Source organism: Schistocerca serialis, chromosome 1 (genome assembly GCF_023864345.2).
Source record: "Schistocerca serialis cubense isolate TAMUIC-IGC-003099 chromosome 1, iqSchSeri2.2, whole genome shotgun sequence".
In the NCBI taxonomy this organism is placed as follows: domain Eukaryota; kingdom Metazoa; phylum Arthropoda; class Insecta; order Orthoptera; family Acrididae; genus Schistocerca; species Schistocerca serialis.
The window spans coordinates 770,310,957-770,333,374 of record NC_064638.1 but is presented as its reverse complement, the minus strand read 5'-3'; the positions used below and the strand labels follow the sequence as shown (position 1 = coordinate 770,333,374).

At 43.3% G+C, this 22,418-nt stretch overlaps 1 protein-coding gene across 1 annotated transcript in view; it reads left to right on the top strand.

Moving 5' to 3' along the window:
• Nucleotides 1–22,418, top strand: part of LOC126482955 (selenoprotein K-like) — a 41,508-nt gene that overhangs the window by 3,686 nt on the left and 15,404 nt on the right. The window contains exons 2-3 of the mRNA XM_050106578.1: nucleotides 12,983–13,067; nucleotides 15,600–15,680. Coding sequence (XP_049962535.1) covers nucleotides 12,983–13,067; nucleotides 15,600–15,680 — 166 coding nt within the window. The remainder of the gene's footprint in view (nucleotides 1–12,982; nucleotides 13,068–15,599; nucleotides 15,681–22,418) is intronic.

The window sequence follows — 22,418 nt, the reverse complement described above, 5'->3', positions numbered from 1 at the left end:
TAACGGGACAAGTGTGGGAAATAGGGGTTTTTTGGGTGGGGACAAAGTAAATATAAACAAATTTAGACACACACTAAAAAACAGACCACACTAAACTCCCCAAATTCCACTAAACACCATATCCTCTGGAATCACACTTCCCTTGACCTATATAGCTCAACAGCAGCTCCCAAACTGAAATCGAACACTTCCCTTGACCTATATAGCTCAACAGCAATTCCCGATACCAGAACACCCACAGCCACAACCGCACATTGGAACTGAACATTTCCCTTAACCTATATAGGTGAACAGAAACTACCAAATATCAAATCACAAAACCCAAAACTACAACCACGTCCACAATCATCACTACTTCAATAAACACAACAAACCAACAAAATTGGAATCGAACACTTCCCTTGACCTGTTACCTTACGACATCTCCACATACAGCCGTCCCTGGTCCGAGATGCTGGAACTTTAGTAAGCCTCATTTCTTCACGACTTTGTCCAAAAATCCGAATAGTTGAAGAAATTTTACTAGAGACAACGCACTGTGCCCCATCATCGCCGACAACCAAAAACTGTTGACCTTGTCAGTCATATCCATACCTAATAAATACATAAAAAAAGCAATTTACCAAAATTCACAAATGATGAACAGAAAAAAACTACAGTAACGTCGAAATAACAAAACTAAAATTGTGAACTCACTGAAAAATATTCTGCTGAAAGCACAGTTCCGATACCACACACGTGCAATGTTATCATGCAAATGAACCCCATAAGCCATGTAACATGCTACCCATAAACACACTACCAGAGAGCACCATTGATCACATCAAAACAAGACCCAAAAACATGCCACTCTCACAAACAAAATTTCGCGATGTCGTGACATCACACCAAAACAGCCTTGCATCACGGGTCAAAGCCAATGGGTGGGATCGGACGCTTCGGTGAACCCGTGAAGGTTACTGAGACTAGAAATTATCTTGGTTAGATATTGTTCCAAGGATCCTTTTGCAAAATAGATCATAATGATGTGGAAAGATTAATTTTGCATTCACATTGCTAATTAATTTGTACATATGGCTACATTCTGAACATTTCCAAGGTAAATATAAATAGAGGTGAATGTATACAGATGTGAGTTAGTAGTTCCTACCCACCACCTTTTACGTATTACAGTAATAGAAATTCTTTTACGGAATAGTGGTAGTTTTCAAGGAAAAACTTTCTCAGTTTGTTATCAAATTTTACTGTGCTGTCTGTCAGATGCCCCATATCACTGGGTAAGTAATAAAAAATCCTTTTTGGAGCATTGTACATCCTTTCCTGTGCCAAATACATGCCCAATGTGGAGTAGTGAATGTCATTCTCCCTTATAGTATTGTAATTATGTACCTCAGTATTCCTTTTAAATTGTGGTGGATTATCTACAAAAACCTTCATTAGGGAATAACTATGCTGGGAAGAAGCAGTCAGAATGCCCAGCTCCTCAAACAATGTCCACAAGACAATCACAGGCAAGCATCACATATCACTCCCACAGTACGCTCTTGTGCAATGAAGTTCTTACCTTTTAAAGGTGAGCTAACCCAGAACATTATTCCATATGATGTCACTGAATGAAAATATGCAAAATGTGTCAACTTACTGATTTCTATCCTCAAGATTTGCAAGGATTCCAAGCACAAATGTGGCTGAACCAAGTTGTTTTAGATGTTTCCTAAATGTTTTTTTTTTTTTTCCAATTTAAATTATCATCAGTATGAACCCATAAGAATTTTGACGTTTCCATCCTTACACTTATAGTTGGTGTAATGCCCATTGATGTCCACAATTGAATACAATGTCTATTAAAAATTGAGGGTGAGACCTTTAGCATAAAACCAGTCAAAGATACTTTTAAGAATTGTTTCTGTGTGTTTGTGCTTGGATTTATTACAATACTAGCATCATTTGTAAAGAGATAAAATTCTGCTAGTTGTAGACTAGATGGAAGATTGTTCACGTACAGGGTGTTACAAAAAGGTACGGCCAAACTTCCAGGTAACATTCCTCACACACAAAGAAAGAAAATATGTTATGTGGACATGTGTCCGGAAGCACTTACTTTCCATGTTGGAACTCATTTTATTACTTCTCTTCAAATCACATTACTCATGGAATGGAAACATACAGCAACAGAATGTACCAGCGTGACTTCAAACACTTTGTTGCAGGAAATGTTCAAAATGTCCTCCGTTAGCGAGGATACATGCATCCACCCTCTGTCACATGGAATCCAAATCCCTGATGCGCTGATGCAGCCCTGGAGAATGGCGTATTGTATCACAGCCATCCACAATACGAGCACGAAGAGTCTCTACATTTGGTACCGGGGTTGTGTAGACAAGAGCTTTCAAATGCCCCCATAAATGAGTCAAGAGGGTTGAGGTCAGGAGAGCGTGGAGGCCATGGAATTGGTCCGCCTCTACCAATCCATCGGTCACCGAATCTTGTTGAGAAGTGTACGAACACTTCGACTGAAATGTGCAGGAGCTCCATCGTGCATGAACCACATGTTGTCTTACTTATAAAGGCACATGTTCTAGCAGCACAGGTAGAGTATCCCATATGAAATCATGATAACGTGCTCCATTGAGCGTAGGTGGAAGAACATGGGGCCCAATCAAGGCATCACCAACAATGCCTGCCCAAACGTTAACAGAAAATCTGTGTTGATGACATGATTGCACAATTGCATGCAGATTCTCGTCAGCCCACACATGTTGATTGTGAAAATTTACAATTTGATCACGTTGGAATGAAGCCTCATCCGTAAAGAGAACATTTGCACTGAAATGAGGATTGACACATTGTTGGATGAACCATTCGCAGAAGTGTACCCGTGGAGGCCAATCAGCTGCTGATAGTGGCTGCACATGCTGTACATGGTACAGAAACAACTGGTTCTCCCGCAGCACTCTCCATACAGTGACGTGGTCAATGTTACCCTGTACAGCAGCAGCTTCTCTGACGCTGACATTAGGGTTATTGTCAACTGCACGAAGAATTGCCTCGTCCATATGCAGGTGTCCTCGTCGTTCTAGGTCTTCCCCAGTCGCGAGTCATAGGCTGGAATGTTCTGTGCTCCCTAAGACGCCGATCAATTGCTTCGAACGTCTTCCTGTCGGGACACCTTCGTTCTGGAAATTTGTCTCGATACAAACGTACCATGCCACGGCTATTGCCCCGTGCTAATCCATACATCAAATGGGCATCTGCCAACTCCGCATTTGTAAACATTGCACTGACTGCGAAACCACGTTCGTGATGAACACTAACCTGTTGATGCTACGTACTGATGTGCTTGATGCTAGTACTGTAGGGCAATGAGTCGCATGTCAACACAAGCACCGAAGTCAACATTACCTTCCTTCAATTTGGCCAACTGGCGGTGAATCGAGGAAGTACAGTACATACTGATGAAACTAAAATGAGCTCTAACATGGAAATTAACCGGACACATGTCCACATAACATCTTTTCTTTGTCTGTGAGGAATGTTTCCTGAAAGTTTGGCCATACCTTTTTTTAACACTCTGTATTTACGTAGGTTGAATAAAGATCTTGTTCTTTGTGGAGTCAAAAAAGTCAAAATCTTTCTAAATATCAGAGTCCCAGACAAAGTGGTAATCCGTGTGTATTACCCCATTTTATTCTTTTGTTCACAACTTAAATGTGATCCATCAAGCTGTGTCCACTTCTAAATTCAGTTTGATCTTCTTCCTGGTTAAAGTTTAAGATTTTTTTCTGTGCCGACTCCATTGATACAGGTTTCATTCCAGATGTTTGACTGCCTTGTTTACTCATTGTGGTAGGGTGAGGAGTGGTACTGTTTCTAATGAATACTTAGAGGCCAAAGTGATCATGTAAATATGGTTGCATACTGTCTGAGTAAATGCAGCCCTCTTAGTTGTCTCAATAAAGGAACCCCCCAGGGGATCCACAACTCTTTTGTGGATACGTGTGTAGCGAGCACGGGGCCCCGAGCTAATGTGGCCTTCCTTCCTTTCCGGGCTGCATACCTTCCCTTTCCGCATCCTTCCCCATCCCCTGTCTTCACCCCCCCCCCCCCCCTCACCTCTTGCTCTTTCCTTCACTTTCTCCCCCTCTGGGAGTATGGTTTGCGCCTACGTCCGGAGACGGACGCTTGTAAATGTACCGCATTCTTCTTCTTCCTTGCTTGTATGTCTTCTTCCTTCCTTTGTCCATCTCCTTTCCTTACCTCTTCTCTTTACCCTTTTCTCCGCTGCGGCGTTTGAGACCCCCCTCTTCTTTCCTTTCCCTTTCTCTTTCTTCCTCCCTGTGCGTGTCTGAAGGCCGACCCACGCACTTCCATGCGTAGCCGGTGACGGGGTAACGCGTAATTCCCCGCCCCGGGTAGACAGGTAGGACACGTACGTACCCCCTGGTAAAGGCCAGGCCCAGGGAGGGGTGATTACCCGAGCTGATACCTTCCGAAAGTGCCGATTGGTCCCTCCGTCCGTATGTCGGGAGGTGTGACCTGAGGTGTGAACAATCACCTAAGGCGGGTGTGCCCTCGGTGAGGGCCCCCACAAGGGAGGAGCGCGCCATCGGAGACGCCGGTAATCATGGGGGATTCTTCCGCAATGGTTTCCTCACCTTCCACTATGTCTGCTCACAAACGTAAGTTCACTGAGTCTCAGCCACAGACGGTTCTTCCATCGTTGCCACAGTTCCTTGTTGTTTCTCGGTCTGACGAAGGTCACGACTTTTCCACGGTCAACCCTTTCATTATTCAGAAAGGTGTCGACGCAATTGCGGGTCCTGTAAAGTCTTGTTCCAGATTACGGAATGGTACCCTGTTGTTAGAAACACACAGTGCCCTCCAGGCTCAAAAATTGCTGCGTACTTCTCTGCTCCACACCTTCCCTGTCCGGGTGGAACCGCACCGTACCTTAAATTCCTCGCGTGGAGTCGTTTATACACGCTCCCTCGATGGATTGTCTGACGAAGAAATTCAGCACTACCTGTCGGACCAGGGCGTCACCGCTGTTCATCGGGTTATGAAAAGGGTTGACTCGAACATCATTCCAACCCGCACTGTCTTCTTGACTTTTGACAAAGTTCAACTCCCATCAAAAATCAAAGCAGGCTATGAGATAATTTCCGTTCGCCCTTATGTCCCAAACCCTACGCGTTGCTATCGATGTCAGCGGTTTAATCACACCAGCCAGTCCTGTTCCAATCCGGCCAAATGTGTTACGTGTGGCAGGGATGCCCATGAGGGTGCTTGTCCACCTCCATCCCCTCGCTGCATCAACTGTATGGGTGACCACGCTGCTTCCTCTCGAGATTGCCCTGTTTTTAAGGACGAAAAGCTGATCCAGGAAATAAGAGTGAAGGAAAAGGTGTCGACCTTTGCTGCTCGAAAGTTACTCGCCAGTCGACAGCCCACCGTGCCTCAGAAAGGAAAATACAGCGCTGTCCTTGCTTCTTCTCGGCCAACAAAGGAGGCGGCCACGCAGACTTGCGACCTCACATTTAGTACCACGGTCGTCAGATCGGCCAGCGCAAAGATCGCCCGTTCAACCTCACCTCTTTCGCCTGCCCACTCTATGGCTCACCCTTCGTCGGGTTCTGCTAAATCTCGAGCCCAAAAGTCAGACGCCAAGTCTACAAAAAAAGAGCATTCTCGTGAAGAGTTTTTACGTACTGCAACTTCACAACCATCGGTTCCTCCTTCATCTAAACATACCTCCAAGAAGGCTACGAAGAAACACAGTTCCTCTCCTTCTCCGCCAAGGCGTGTCCCATCTACAGCACCACCTGGCGGAAATCGCCCTCGGCCATCTTCTGTGTCGCCGAGGCGCACTGTTGGTGGCCGGTCAACTGGCCGATCGTTGGTGGCAGGAGCTGCTCCTGACCAACCTATGGATCAGGATCTTCTGCCTTCGACTGAATGCCATTCCATGCTGTCGGTCGCAAGCTCTGAGCAGTCGTTGAGTTGACAGCACCCTTGGTGCCGTTCCTCCATTTTCTGTTCACCCTATGTCCATTATCCACTGGAATATCCGCGGCATTCGCGCCAATCGGGAGGAATTGTCGATCCTCTTACGATCCTACTCGCCGGTCATCTTCTGTCTTCAGGAAACAAAGCTGCGTCCCCATGACCGCTTTGTTCTCCCTCATTTTCAGTCCGTCCGATATGACCTCCCCTCAGTTGAAGGCACTCCAGCCCATGGAGGACTCATGATTCTGCTCCATGATACTCTCCATTATCACCCAATCCCCTTAAACACTTCCTTCCAAGCTGTCGCCGTCCGTCTTTCCCTTTCTGGATACACGTTCTCTCTTTGTACGGTATACATTCCATCGTCTACACCAATGGCACGAGCTGATCTCCTTCATCTTCTTGATCAGCTTCCACCCCCCTATTTGCTGGTTGGGGACTTCAATGCCCACCACCCGCTTTGGGGATCTCCACATCCTTGTCCACGTGGCTCACTATTGCTAGACGTCTTCCACCAAGCGGATCTAGTCTGCCTCAACACTGGGGTCCCTACATTTTTGTCTGCCTCCACGGCAAATTTATCCCATTTGGACCTTGCGGTCGGTACTGTTCCGCTAGCTCGGCGCTTCGAATGGTTCGCCCTTGATGATACACACTCGAGTGACCACTTTCCATGTGTTCTTCGACTGCAGCCTCAACTGCCATATATGCGCTCGCGACGCTGGAAGTTTGCCCAAGCCGATTGGACACTTTTTTCGTCTCTAGCGACATTCGATGACCGTCGCTTTCCCAGCGTCGACGATGAGGTCACACATTTTACCGACGTTATTCTCACAGCTGCGGAACGTTCAATACCACGCACCTCCGAATTGCCCCGGCGCCCTCCAGTTCCTTGGTGGAACGAGGCCTGCCGTGACGCAATACGTGAGCGGCGACGTGCTCTTCGCATTTTCCGTCACCATCCAACTTTGGCCAACTGTATCCGATATAAGCAGCTCCGTGCGCGATGCCGTCGCGTCATCCGCGATAGCAAGAAGGCAAGCTGGAAATTCTTTACTAGCTCATTTAACAACTTCACTCCCTCCTCGGAAGTTTGGAGTCGGCTTCGACGGTTCTCAGGCGCGCCTAGTTTCTCCCCGGTCTCTAGGCTCACTGTCGCGCATGATACCTTAGTGGACCCCGTCGCAATTTCTAACTCATTGGGTCAGCACTTTGCTGAGATTTCGAGCTCTTCAAATTACCCGCCAGCGTTTCTCCCGAAGAAACGTGCAGCAGAAGTGCGGCATCTTGCTTTCTCCTCTCAAAATCGCGAAAGCTACAATACTGTTTTCTCCATGCGCGAACTCCAACATGCACTCTCTACTTCTCGCTCCTCCGCCCCAGGACCGGATGGTATCCATGTCCAAATGTTGCTGCATTTATCAACCCATAGCCTGCGTCACCTCCTTCGCCTTTATAATCGAATTTGGACCGACAGTACCTTTCCCAGGCGATGGCGGGAAGCTATTGTCGTTCCCGTTCCGAAACCTGGAAAGGACAAACATCTCCCCTCTAGCTATCGCCCCATTTCTCTCACGAGTAGTGTCTGTAAGGTTTTGGAGCGTATGGTGAATTACCGTTTAGCTTGGTGGCTGGAGTCCCGCAGTCTTTTAACACCAGCCCAATGCGGATTCCGAAAGCATCGTTCTGCTGTTGACCATCTTGTTGCTCTCTCCACTTATATCATGAACAATTTTCTCCGGAAACGCCAAACGGTAGCAATATTTTTTGATCTGGAGAGAGCGTACGATACCTGTTGGAGGACAGGCATCCTCCGCACACTGTTCTCTTGGGGCTTTCGAGGCCGGCTGCCCCTTTTTCTTCGCGAATTTATGGCAGAGCGCACATTTAGGGTGCGGGTGAACACTACTCTCTCCCGTACTTTCTCCCAAGAAAACGGGGTACCCCAGGGCTCCGTGCTGAGTGTTGTACTGTTTGCCATCGCCATTAATCCAATTATGGATTGTCTCCTTCCTGATGTCTCGGGCTCCCTCTTTGTGGACGATTTTGCGATCTACTACAGTTCTCAAAGGACCAGCCTTCTTGAAAGACGTCTTCAAGGATGTCTCGATCGCCTCTACTCGTGGAGCATCGAAACCGGCTTCCGTTTCTCACCCAGTAAGACCGTTTGTGTTAATTTTTGGCGACGTAAGGAGTTTCTTCCGCCCTCCTTACATCTAGGTCCTGTCAACCTTCCGTTTTCCGACGTCGCTAAATTCTTGGGTCTTATGTTTGACAGAAAACTGTGCTGGTCCTCCCACGTTTCCTATCTTTCGGCTCGCTGTCTGCGTTCCCTTAACACCCTCCGTGTCCTGAATGGTACCTCTTGGGGAGCGGACCGGGTGGTCCTTCTCCGCCTCTATCGCGCCTTAGTGCGCTCGAAATTGGATTATGGAAGCATAGTCTACTCCTCTGCTCGGCCGTCTATTCTTCGGCGTCTCGACTCTATCCACCACCGTGGATTACGTTTAGTGTCTGGAGCTTTTTACACCAGCCCTGTGGAAAGCCTTTATGCTGAGACTGCTGAACCTCCGCTGTCCAATCGGCGGGCAGTCCGTCTGAGTCGTTATGCTAGCAATCTGTCTTCCATGCCTGCTAATCCAGCCCATAACCTTTTTTTCGACGCCTCCTTTGATGTCGGGTATGCAGGCCGCTCCTCCTCCCTACTACCCCCGGGAGTCCGCTTCCGTCAACTGCTCCATTCTCTTTCCTTCCGCTTTCCTAAAACCTTCTTGACAACTTGGGGTACAGCACCGCCTTGGCACCGTCCCCGGATCGACTTGCTCAGAGACCTATGTCAATTTCCCAAAGATGGTACCCCTACACTTGTTTACCGTCGGGCATTTGCTGCTCTATGTGCACAAATGACGGAAGCCACATTTATTTACACCGATGGCTCGAAAACATCGTTAGGTGTAGGGAGTGCCTATATTGTTGGCGACACCCCAAATCACTTTCGGCTTCCCGACCAGTGTTCGGTTTATACTGCAGAGCTTTACGCTGTTCTCCAGGCTGTCCACTACATCCGCCGCCATCAGCGGATACAGTACGTAATCTGCTCAGATTCTCTCAGCTCTCTCCTAAGTCTCCAAGCTCTTTACCCTGTGCACCCTCTGGTCCACCGGATTCAGGACTGTCTGCGCTTGCTCCACCTGGGGGGCGTCTCAGTGGCGTTCCTCTGGCTCCCGGGACACGCTGGTATCTGTGGAAATGAGGCGGCCGATATAGCGGCCAAGGCTGCAGTCTCTCTTCCTCGGCCAGCTCTTCAGTCTCTTCCGTTTACCGATCTACGGAGCGGTTTATGTCGCCAAGTTACTCATTTATGGCATGCGCATTGGTCAACACTTCCCCACAATAAATTGCGGGAAGTGAAAGCCGTTCCTTGCGCTTGGACCTCTTCCTCCCGAACGCGTCGTCGGGAGGAGGTAATTTTAGCTCGACTCCGGATAGGGCACTGTCTTTTTAGTCATCGACATCTTTTAAGCGGTGATCCTCCCCCACTCTGTCCCCACTGCTCTCAGCTGTGGACGGTCAGACACCTTTTAATTGAATGCCCCTATTTTAATCCGTTACACTCCCGTCTACAGCTATCGCCTGATCTATCGTCGATTTTAGCAGATGACACGCGCTCAGCTGACCGCGTTCTACAGTTTATTAGTGACAGTGAAATGACGTCAGTCATTTGAAGCTTTTTTTTTGTGGACAACCAACCCCTTTCTATAGTGGACTTTTAAGCATTCCTTCTGCCTTTAGTTTCTCCAATTTTCTGACTATGTTTCCATTGCTGCTGATTTTAAATTTCGTTTTTTCCCCGTTTTCTACGTCACGGGCTGGGCGCTAATGACCATAGAAGTTTTGCGCCCTAAAACCACAAAATATCAATAAAGGAAGCAAACAGTTTGCAGTTTGTTGCATTCTTCTCTTGGTACCTGTGAAGTGATTTTTTGTACATTGCTGTCATCAGCTGATCTTGTTAACCATGGATGACCACTGAGTCAGATATCAGCATTTTGTTCCTCACAATAGAAACTGAATGACATTTTGTGATATAAGCCTGGTGGACAACTTCCTGTACTAAAAACCCTTCTTGCCATAAAATGAGAAAGCATGCCTGGTTTGAGCTGAAATGATTCTTTGAGGCCTGTTGCTATACTGAACACTGCATCAAGCCACATCATCCCATTTATTATTAGAGAGACAGAATGCCTGCCTTTAGAATGCAGGCAAGAGTATTGAGCTAAAGGTTTCCAATTAAAAAGTGCCTTGATTGTCACTTACTTATATCTGTTTAATCTTAATTCTCTAAGACACTGGACAATTTAATAGATCTTCCTGTCCTTGAATAAATTATCACAATCTACGCTGTCTGACCAAAAGTATCTGGACACAAGCTAAAGGACTAACATGGGATGTGTCCACTCCTTTACAACAGCCTGAACTGTGCTGGAGGGAGGGGTGGGGAGCATTAAATTATGTGTCTGAATGTCTGTGGAGGAATGACCCATTCTTTCTCAAGAGCCAAAACCAGATAATGGGCTCTGGTGGGGAGTGAAATTGATGTCCTAACTCATCCCATGTGTGTGCTGTCGAGTTCAAGTCAGGACTCTGGGCAGGCCAGTCCTATTCACGAATGTTATTGTCCACAAAACACAGCCCCACATGTGATAGTTTATTAGAGGCTGCATTGTCATGCTAATATAATCATATAGATCAAAAATCCACTCACCAAGCAGTGGCAGGAGAAGACACTGGACAGTAAGTATCCTCTGATGCAGTGTTCTGGGTTACTTTTCCAGTACTCATCCCATTTCCTAATCTTGCCAGTCCTTTTCCTTCATCCCTCTTGCTCCCCCTTCAATACTTCTGCCAGGAGGTGGTGCCACTGGCTCCAGAAGCTTGCTCATTTCCTTAATTTTAAATGTGCTTTCTTATGCTGCCACATGGTCAGCAGCTTTGTTATCTATCCAGTTATATTAAATTTTCAAAAGTTTATTATTTTTGTTGATATGATACAATAAGTTATCTCTGAACTGTTCCTCTGCTGTACTGACTTGTGAAGTCAGTTTTCTCTTTTCTTTTGAAAGGGTATGCTGAACAATATCTTCTTATCATTTCTGGTATCATAGCTAAATATCTCTTCTGATAAATGTTTAGATTTGGTCTTACTTTCACACTAAAATCCCACATTCTTATTAACATTGTAGTGTTATTTCCTGTTATTTATCAGCTTCTGTAATTCTTCATAGAGGTCTTGTACTACCTCAACATGTGAGCATGTTGATGATAGAATATCTTGTCTGCTTTTGAGACAAATTTTGGTATGGTCTTTGGTATTTGTAACATTGGTTGGAGCTTAATTTTTTTTATTCACAATAAAGCCTGTTCTTCTGTAGAAAAATACATTTACATTTTAAATTCAATTTATCATTTCTTTCCCTCTTTCCGTTTTGGCTAGTTGTTGGTAATCTCATTGTATCTTTGATATGACTGTTACATGACTCCTCTCTGACTACATTAACGTATTTTTATATCCTCAGATCGGTAACTTTTTGTCCACAAATTAAAAGTAAGAAATACACTAGAGTGTTTCAAACATCCATGTTGTTTGATATTTACCCAAGTTTTGTCTAGCACAGTGCGGGTGCATAAGTAACCAGCTATACCCTATGGACTAAAGCCATTGCGTAGGTTCCTGTGAGAGTATTATTCCAGCTTGGCATTGCCAGGACCAGAATTCACACATCTCACTCTCACATATTGGCAGGCCCTCTGACAATTTTACTCGTGCTGCACTGCCTTATAGGGCGCAGAGAGGTTCATGATACACAGGAACAGTGCTGAACTTTGGGATAACTGTGCTCACAGCAGTTGAGCCCAGATCTGAGTGCTTATGAATCTGAGACTGGGATCAACATAATAAATTTGCATTCTGGCCACATGCTTTCAAAATCCTCAAGTCGCCAGTCAAGGTTATCATTTGGCAGTGTCTGTTGTTCCATGCACAATACATTTAGTTGAGAGGGCAGGAAATGTTCTCTTACCTTGCTGTCTGCAATGCTGCGTACCCTTCTATATTTTTTCCTGTAAAGCAATCATTCAAGATTGTTACCTTATATGCATTACATAAGGTGATACTAAAATGCTGGTAAGGAATGCGTGTATTATTTGAACTTATAATATGTACTATATCATATGTCACAATTTTTTTGAAAGAAAAATTCTGCTAAGGTAATGCAGTACCAAAGAACACTTAGCAAGATATTGATAACAATAAATATAATTCTGTGCCACTCAGTACAGAACTGAAGCTAATTGAAAGTAATACGATACTTAAGATTCCTGTACACTTAATTTCAACTATTCAGTAACTGTCACCTTCCAAACTAACATAGAACCAAGGGTATGCTATGGATCAGTCACCAGTACCTTCACCCCAAGAAAAATCTGTTTGCTTTCAAATACCCATTCAAAGTGAGACTAAAGCATAATGCAAATTGAGAAATTATGTCAATTTTACATTTTTTGGAAGAGGTATTACCACTGTGTCTAGATAGTTGCCAACTGTCCTTCTGTACGTTAACATCTATGATTCATACTAGTTGACTTCATTCACATACGGTTTGACTTCTTTTGATGAAGACTGCTTTGCCTGTGCTAGTCCAATCCTATGTCCTTCTTGCTTCAACTGTCATGCATTATTTTGCTGCTGAGAGCACAAGTGCTTAACTGTATTTACTATATGGCCCCAGCTGTGTCATTAATTTGTCTTTGATTCCCTTTATTACTGCTCATCATTACCTCAACACACCATGTAAAGTTAAAGTAACCCAAATTATCCAGTAACAGTGCTGATCACACTAGTGTTGAGAGGTATTTAGCATTTTGACTTGATGAATTTTATCACAGTTTGATATATATGGTGTGTGTTGTCTTTCAGATGGGAGTATTCAGAGAGCACAGCCTTGGAGCCTATCAAGGGTTGTCTCTTGGTTTTGGGGCTGTGTTGACTTTTTTGTATTGTTGTAAGTATTTAACCAATGTATACATAAATGTAATTTCTTATCTTTATAAAATTTTTGTCCCTGATGTATAACATATATACAAAAGAAATTAAATGACTGGAAAAATCAAAAACCTGCCACCTAAAAAGTGCCCAATACATTCAGCCAATTTAATGACTAGATTCCTCTTGAGCTTTTCAGAAATAATCTGTTCAAGTATGCATGCAGCTTCCTGCAGACAAGCTCATATGTTTTGCATTTCAACATTGGGACGGCATGCCTCACTGTGTTTCAGTGCTTCATTCATTTATCTGTGATATTAGTTCTCATTTTTAACTATTTTCTGTCTTACACTGCACAAATTGTGCTTCTTTGTGACCATAAAACAAATAACGTAAGCTTTCCTTCTATTCTCACACCAGACTGGTTGATGAGTGACTGAATAGAAGCCTTCAGCATGTTATTCATTTTACAAAGGACCCGAATTTTCTAGAGTTCTTGGCAAAAGCTTTTGCTAATGTATGGTGATGGAAGTTGTATTCTTCACACATTGATTTTTATAGATACACAAATTTCTACTCTCTCTTGCCTGTTGAAATTTCAATGTCTTTTTAATGTGAGAGTGCAACAACCTCTGCTCCCTCAGCATTTTTCTAAATTTTGTGATTGAATAACGGTGGGTATTTTCCATCGTTCCTCCACTTATTTGGCACATACTAGTCCAAAATGTCATTTACAAAATCATTTTAAACTTTGCCCATAACTCTTCTCTGTCAATCATATTGGAACTAAAACATGTCCATTCCTTTTCTAAGTAGGATGCTAAAAGCTGCTTACACACTCTTTTGACCATAAAGACTCTCCTAAACTTCTTGATGGATTTATTAACATCAGTAACCATCAGTGTTATATGATTGCTAAATCTCCCTCTCTTGTTTGATAGTGTCAATAAGATTAGGCCTGCTTCTTGCTACAAGGTCAAACATTTTTTCTTTGTTTACGGGCTGTTGAACTAGCTGCTGAAGATAGTTTCTGGAAAATGTGTTCAGAAATACTTCACAGGGTTGTCTGTCTGTACCACCTGCAAGTGCAGTTGAAGACAGGTGCCTTTTAGCACATACAACAGCTCTGTGTATCGACTCTGTGTCGCAAATGGGAGATACATGCTGGTTTGAAGATGGTGTGTGACAGAAACCACTTGCCATAAAAATACACCATATGTGAGCTTCTCTTTAATGGCAGGGTGTTTTTATTGAATTGTTGAGATATAACAGGATATCTCTCAGTAAAATCAGAAGGAAAATTTCATTTGATTCAGCTCGTACATCCCAACACAAAATTTCTGTGGATATTACAACAATGCCCTCAGAGTTAAGCACCCTATACGTAAGCCAACCAGAATGTGCAAAAGCTGTAGATACTAATTTTTCTATGATTTACATATGTGTAAGTCCTTCAAGGCTGTCCTCTTACTGTTAGTCTCCTAAAGATATGGAGGTACCTTGAGATACTGCACCCCTGTAATGCATGTTACAGAAAACATTGTAAAACAGTTTCTTTTCATGGAAAGGAGATAAAAAGAGCATAAAAATACAAATGAAGTAAACACTATTTGTTGCTGCCACCTGATTCATAATGATGAACTGTATTGGCTGGTTACTTCCTTACTAGAAAAAAAAATTGACATTTTTATCTGGAGTTACAGATGGTGGCATAAATTTTTTGCAGCATTACATGCATGATGACCCATGTGAGTTATGCATTATTATGGAAGGCGAGGTAACTTTCATTGAATGCTGCACTACGCCTGTCACACAGATTGATGACACTATTTTCCAACACCCACCAAAGTCTCTCTAAGCATTGGACAAAACATTCTATTGATCATTCAATTCCTCAACGAGGTAAATCTACTCCTTAGTTGTGGAGCCATTCGAGAACCACCATGTGAACATCCTCATTGTTGAAAGATCTGCAATCACTGCAGACCAGTGCCCTGATTGCCCGGACATTTTCATCTGTAGTCGATGTCGGCTGTCTTCTTTCCCGATCCTCACCAACCGTGTCTGTATGGTCTTAGTTCAGATTGTTGGTACCATTTCACTACAGCTGGATGTGACATTACATTTGGTCCACATACTGCCAGAATTTCACAGTGAAACTGTGTGTAATTTTGATGGTTTTCTCACAAGAATCGTACTGTTTTGCATACTTCAACTTTGGAATATGTTTCCATTTGCAGTGCAGTTTCACTCCCGCATTTTCATGCAGCTGTTATCCGTATTACAGTAAGACTGTCTGCAGGAAACACAGAATGTGTACTCTTTTGACAGTGCACTACTTCTGTTGCACACAATGAGTGTGGGACAAAATATTTTATGAATACACACCCCAAATCCCCTGCCATGTAATGTTTTTACTTTTGTATGTAATGGGTTTTCAAGTATTAGCATTGTTTTTGTAGGAATTTTTAATCTGTTACATCTTATTTAAAATTTACAATTATGTAGCAGTAGGAAAGAAATTGTTAATTATTATTTTTTGTTATTACAGTTTAAAAACATTAGTCTCACCGGACACAAACAGACGTGGACCACAGTACACAACTGACTACAGGAGACCAGGAGGTCCAAGGTAATTATGGTTACACACTTGCTTTACTGTTCTTAATTTTCTTTCTCTTATTCCCTCCTTAGAAGTTCTCAGTTGTGTACACTGTAAACATGCATGCATTGTCTTATATATAGGGAAGATTCCAGATGTCATCATTCTGTCAATATCAGTAGCAGTGGTACTATTGGCCATGTTCATAGTACTCTCTGACAATCTGTCGCTACCTTCAGTCTGTTTGTATCCCACTAATGTGTTTGGAGGGGGGGCAGGGATGCTCACATTGTGTTGTGGCACTAGATATATTTTCTTGCAAGGCTCAATCTGGTGAAAGTATCTCCGGTTGCTCTGGTTGACACCACTTTAGTGGCTTGTCAGAGGCATACCATTTGTGGGATAGAAGTGTGGGTGTGGCAATCAGACCCTAGTGCTGTCAGGAGAAATTTGGTGTTACATATTGAAGGTTTGAGGGAAGGGGGCCAGAGTGTTAGAACAGAGGAATAAATAAACCAAAACATTGACAAAACACTGGGGTCTAAATTAATGGGTAGATGAATATAAATAAGATGGGGACGGAAGGAGGGAGACAAGGCAAGGTATAGAGACTAGAGGAGACTACGTACAGGGGATTGAGATATCGAAAAGTGTGTTGTAGGGACAGTTTCTCTCCCCACAGTTCAGAGGATCTGGAGGGGGATGCTGATGATATTTTTTCCTGGGGTCAGTTAAATGTAGTCAAAGCCATTGTAGAGGATGTGATGAGTTGTTCTAATTCATGGTGGTATTGGATTGTAAGGGCAGGACGCTCCTTTGCAGCTGGTTAAGAGGATTGATTGGAGAATTAGTATTTGTGGGTATAGCACAGTAGGCCTGTTTGCGAGTAAAAACTTAAGCAGACTGGACAAGGTTCACTCATTAGATGATGTGCCATCTAAGAGTGGCTAGACTGTGTGAGAGGTAATCTTTCTGAAGGGATGGCAGCTATCAAAGTGGAGGTAATGTTGGGGGTTAGTAAGTTTTGCACAAATAGAGGTTATTAAGGAATCATCAAGGAATTAGGTAAAGACGGCTTGCTGAGAAGACGAAGACCAGGCAAAATGGATAGTTGAGAGGGAATTAAGACTGTGGAATGCCTTGGCTCTGGATCCAGGTCATAGATATCACCACCGAACCTGAACCACACATTGGAGTTAGGATCTAGAATGGTTATGTAGGGTAGTTCTAGGTGACTTATGAACAGGTCAGGATGCCATGCATTTGTCCTTATTTGTGACTCAGATTTTCTCCTAGAAGGAGAGGTAGTTGTGCATAAGAAATGAGCTGGTGGGTTTGGAACTGGCAACTGTGGAAAGGTAGTGTTTGGAGGACTAGCTATGGCAATGGAGGATGTTACTGTAAAGGGAGGTGACATCAGCAGTGGTTAACAGGGAGTGAAATGCCAATGGGATAGAGATGGAGAGGTGATCAAGGAAATGGTTTGTGGCCTTGATTTTGGAAGTTATGTTTTAGACAATGGATCAGTGTGTTAGCTAGAATTGCAACTCTTTCCATAGGAGTACAGTAACCAGCTACAATGGTGCGTCTGGCATATTTAGGTTTGTGAATTTTAAGAAGCATGTAGAAGTTGGGTGTGCACGGGGTGGTTGAAATGAGGGACAAAATGGATCCAAGGGAGAAATTCTGGGGTGAGCCTAGGGATTTGAGTTTATGCTGGGCTTGTGGGATGGGATTACCATGGCAGAGCTTGGTTGTGGAAGAGTTACAGTTGGCAGAGATGTTCTGGATGTAATCACCATGATCTATCACCCCAACTGTGGAGTCTTTATCTGCAGGGAGCACTTCATTGACGGGGGACCAGGATGTTGAACTAGGATTTTTGTTGAGGGTAGTATATACTTTGCTGAATTAATGTAGGTAGATGGAGCAAACCATTAGGAGTGGGACTGGGATGTAGTTATAGATCCTTTGATACTGTGATCCTTGTCCCATGTTTCCCCTCCCCCACTTCACTCTTGTAGTTTGATATGTCTGTCCATTATGTCTTATTCTGTTCTCCTCTCCCCTTCCAGTCCACTTGCAACTTCCCCTGCCTGCAGGATGATGAATTGAGTGAGCTAAGAGAGAAAATAAAGATTAAACAGTAATGTCCATATTGGTCTTGAAAGCTAAAACCAATATACTTCAGGAGACAAATTTATAAAAAAAACAGTTGACATTAAATACTTGCATATGTCAGGGCAGTGAACATCAAATGTGATAAGATGCGATGTGGGTCATAAATGTAAGGCACAAGCCAGTGAATGGCAAGACAGGCTGATTGGAAAGGAAATGGATCAGTCTTTGAGTGATTTGGAAGGAGCCTTAGGGGGTGTGTGTGTGTGTGTGTGTGTGTGTGTGTGTGTGTGTGTGTGTGTGTGTGTGTGTGGGGGGGGGGGGGGGGGGGTGCTAGATGTGTGAGAAAAGTAATGTCTGGCAACACTGTGTTGTTCTACTTGTGTAGACTGTTGTTGATTCCTTCCAGACAGAGGTCCCAGTTTCAGCTCTGTACATTCATGACATGATTTTTGAGTGTCACATTAATGAAGTTTTTTTTTTTTTTTTTTTGTGAAAATGGAACTGTGGAATGTAGAGCAAAGTTATGTCCAAGTTTTGTTAAACTTGGGGAATCATTGAGTGTGATCAAAAGTTGAAACGGGTTTGTGGGGAACATAACATTACCAAGAGCACAAGTTTCTCACTAGCACAAATCATTTTTGGAAGGCTGTGAATACACTGAAGATGAACTCACTCAGGGAGACCTTCAACTTCAGAAACCAATGAAAGTGTCAAAAATGATATTGTGCATGAAGAATGTTTGTCCAGGATAAACTGTCAACCAGGTGTTTTACAAAGATGTCTTTGAAAGCCTCTTTAGGAAAAGGTTGAGTCAAGTGAGACAAGACATTGCAGATAAGTGGATGCTGCATCATGACAACACCCCATATCACATGGCCACTTTCATCTCAGAAGTTTTGATCTCAGAAGACATTCTTGTTGTTCCACAGCCCCACTGTTCACCTGATCTTAGTCCTTGTGCCTCTTTTATTTTCCTGAAATTGAAAGTCGTAGAGGGATGTCATATTGGAACTCGGGAACATTCAAAGGAAAGACCCTGCCAGTTGAAGCCTTTTATCACTGCTACCAAGACAGGGAATGACGTATCCACTGGTGTATAGTTGCTGAAGGAAACTATTTTTAAGGGGAGAATATTGTTCTTTGAAAAAATAAAAACTTTTCTAGATAAGTCTTACTTTTCTCTCACCTTGTGTGTGTGTAAGGCTAAATGTGTAGCAGTCATTTCATTGTGCCTGTCTGCAACTCAGTGTGTCATATTTATGGTGAGTTGTGATCTACCCTTTTCACAACTTGGACTTTCCATTGTTTGAAATTATGTATTTTGGTATTCTATTCCTGGATTATCTCACTGCTCATGGAAGTGCATCCTCTCAAATCACTTAATGGGTGCTCCATTATGTTAACTGACATTGTCAAATTGGAAGAAAGGTGATCTGTTATGTTAACATGCATGGATAAAAAATCCTGTGTCAAGATTGCAAACACTCTTTTATTGATTACTACGAGGGCAGTTCAATAAGTAATGCAACACATTATTTTCTCGGCCAATTTTGGTTGAAAAAACTGGAAATTTCTTGTGGAATATTTTCAAACATTCCCGCTTCGTCTCGTATAGTTTCATTGACTTCCGACAGGTGGCAGCGCTGTATGGAGCTGTTACAATGGTGTCTGTAACGGATGTGCGTTGCAAACAACGGGCAGTGATCGAGTTTCTTTTGGCGGAAAACCAGGGCATCTCAGATATTCGTAGGCGCTTGCTGAATGTCTACGGTGATCTGGCAGTGGACAAAAGCGCGGTGAGACGTTGGGCAAAGCGTGTGTCATCATCGCCGCAAGGTCAAGCAAGACTGTCTGATCTCCCGCGTGCAGGCCGGCCGTGCACAGCTGTGACTCCTGCAATGGCGGAGCGTGCGAACACACTCGTTCGAGATGATCGACGGATCACCATCAAACAACTCAGTGCTCAACTTGACATCTCTGTTGGTAGTGCTGTCACAATTGTTCACCAGTTGGGATATTCAAAGGTTTGTTCCCGCTGGGTCCCTCGTTGTCTAACCGAACACCATAAAGAGCAAAGGAGAACCATCTGTGCGGAATTGCTTGCTCGTCATGTGGCTGAGGGTGACAATTTCTTGTCAAAGATTGTTACAGGCGATGAAACATGGGTTCATCACTTCAAACCTGAAACAAAGCGGCAATCAATGGAGTGGCGCCACACCCACTCCCCTACCAAGAAAAAGTTTAAAGCCATACCCTCAGCAGGTAAAGTCATGGTTACAGTCTTCTGGGATGCTGAAGGGGTTATTCTGTTCGATGTCCTTCCCCATGGTCAAACGATCAACTCTGAAGTGTATTGTGCTACTCTTCAGAAATTGAAGAAATGACTTCAGCGTGTTCGTAGGCACAAAAATCTGAACGAACTTCTTCTTCATGACAACGCAAGACCTCACATAATCATGACAACGCAAGACCTCACACAAGTCTTCGCACCCAAGAGGAGCTCACAAAACTTCAGTGGACTGTTCTTCCTCATGCACCCTACAGCCCCGATCTCGCATCGTCGGATTTCCACATGTTTGGCCCAATGAAGGACGCAATCCGTGGGAGACACTACGTGGATGATGAAGAAGTTATTGATGCAGTACGACGTTGGCTCCGACATCGACCAGTGGAATGGTACCGTGCAGGCATACAGGCCCTCATTTCAAGGTGGCGTAAGGCCATAGCATTGAATGGAGATTATGTTGAAAAATAGTGTTGTGTAGCTAAAAGATTAGGGAATAACCTGGTGTATTTCAATGCTGAATAAAACAACCCCTGTTTCAGAAAAAAATGTGTTGCATTACTTATTGAACTGCCCTCGTAGTTTAGCTCATTGATGAGCTATCTCCAGATCTAAAATGCAGAAGTGAACAATCGTATCATAAATTTTATATTTATACTTCCATTCTGTGGTACGTACCAATAAAAATTACTTCATTCAGTGCTTACCACCTTCCAGGCATTACACATTGTCATAATCTGTTGAGCTGAATCACTCTTTATCATATACATGCTGAAAAATGTTTATAGACTTTGACAAAATACATAGAACATCAATTTGGTAAGGGTTATAAAACTTTGTTGTCGTGTTTACATAACTTGCAGTGTTAGCTGTATGTGTCTCCAGTGCTCATATTGCCACACTTGTGTTTAAATGCATGGAGATTGACAGCGGTACAGTCCATGTGAGGATGTAAGTATGGCATATCTTCACAACACTAGCTGCAGGAACAAGGAAGTAGCTATATTACGGCTGTTGGAGAACTGGCCACATATGTAGTGTTAATGCTACATGTAAACGCTGCCAGATGGTGCCGCTAGCCAATGAGGTTTTGCGAAGTTGTGCCTCTATAATAATATAAAGAATTTTAATGTAATGAACTTTGTTAGATTTGTTATACAAAATGTAAGGAACTATGTTCATTGTGTACAATCTGTAGCAACCATACACCAAAAATAAGCTGTTTGTTAAATAATACAAAACTGGGACATACTAAAAAGAAGGAAATTAATATGGTCACAATTGAAAACATTCAAATATTTTAAGGTACAGGAAAGTATGTAAAATGCCAGTGCTCAAAAAAATTATAAATTAACAATATTGAATCATAAACAAAGTAGCCCTGTAACCAAAGGTGTAGGTGCCAAATACAATCAGTATTACAAGTGGCTTTAATTACAAACCAATAAATAGATGGATAAAGCCAGCCTAAGTGGTACAATTGAGCCATTAGGTGTTACATTGAAGACTGTTCCAAGTCTTGAACTTATTGTACCTTACTTCTAGGTGTTTGTTGTAGATTATATCTTCAAACAGTACCACACACAATCATATAAAAATGAAAGTTAACTAATGTTATACATACATATATATATATATATATATATATAAAATAAACAAAGATGTATTTAAAAACCAAGATGATGTGACTTACCAAACAGAAGCGCTGGCACGTCGATACACACAAACATACACACAAAATTTAAGCTTTCGCAACAAACTGTTGCCTCATCAGGAAAGAGGGAAAGACGAAAGGATGTGGGTTTTGAGGGAGAGGGTAAGGAGTCATTCCAATCCTGGGAGCGGAAAGACTTACCTTAGGGGGAAAAGAGGACGGGTATACATTCTCTCTCTCTCTCTCTCTCTCTCTCTCTCTCTCTCTCTCTCTCTCTCTCTCTCTCTCACACACACACACACACACACACACACACACACACACACACACACACACACACAAGCAGATATATTAAAAGGCAAAGAGTTTGGGCAGAGATGTCAGTCGAGGCGGAAGTGATTGTTGAATGACAGGTGAGGTATGAGTGGTGGCAACTTGAAATTAGCGGAGATTGAGGCCTGGTGGATAACACGAAGAGAGGATATATTGAAGAGCAAGTTCCCATCTCCGGAGTTTGGATAGGTTGGTGTTAGTGGGAAGTATTCAGATAACCCGGACGGTGTAACACTGTGCCAAGATGTGCTGGCCGTGCACCAAGGCATGTTTAACCACAGGGTGATCCTCATTACCAACAAACACTGTCTGCCTGTGTCCATTCATGCGAATGGACAGTTTGTTGCTGGTCATTCCCACATAGAATGCGTCACAG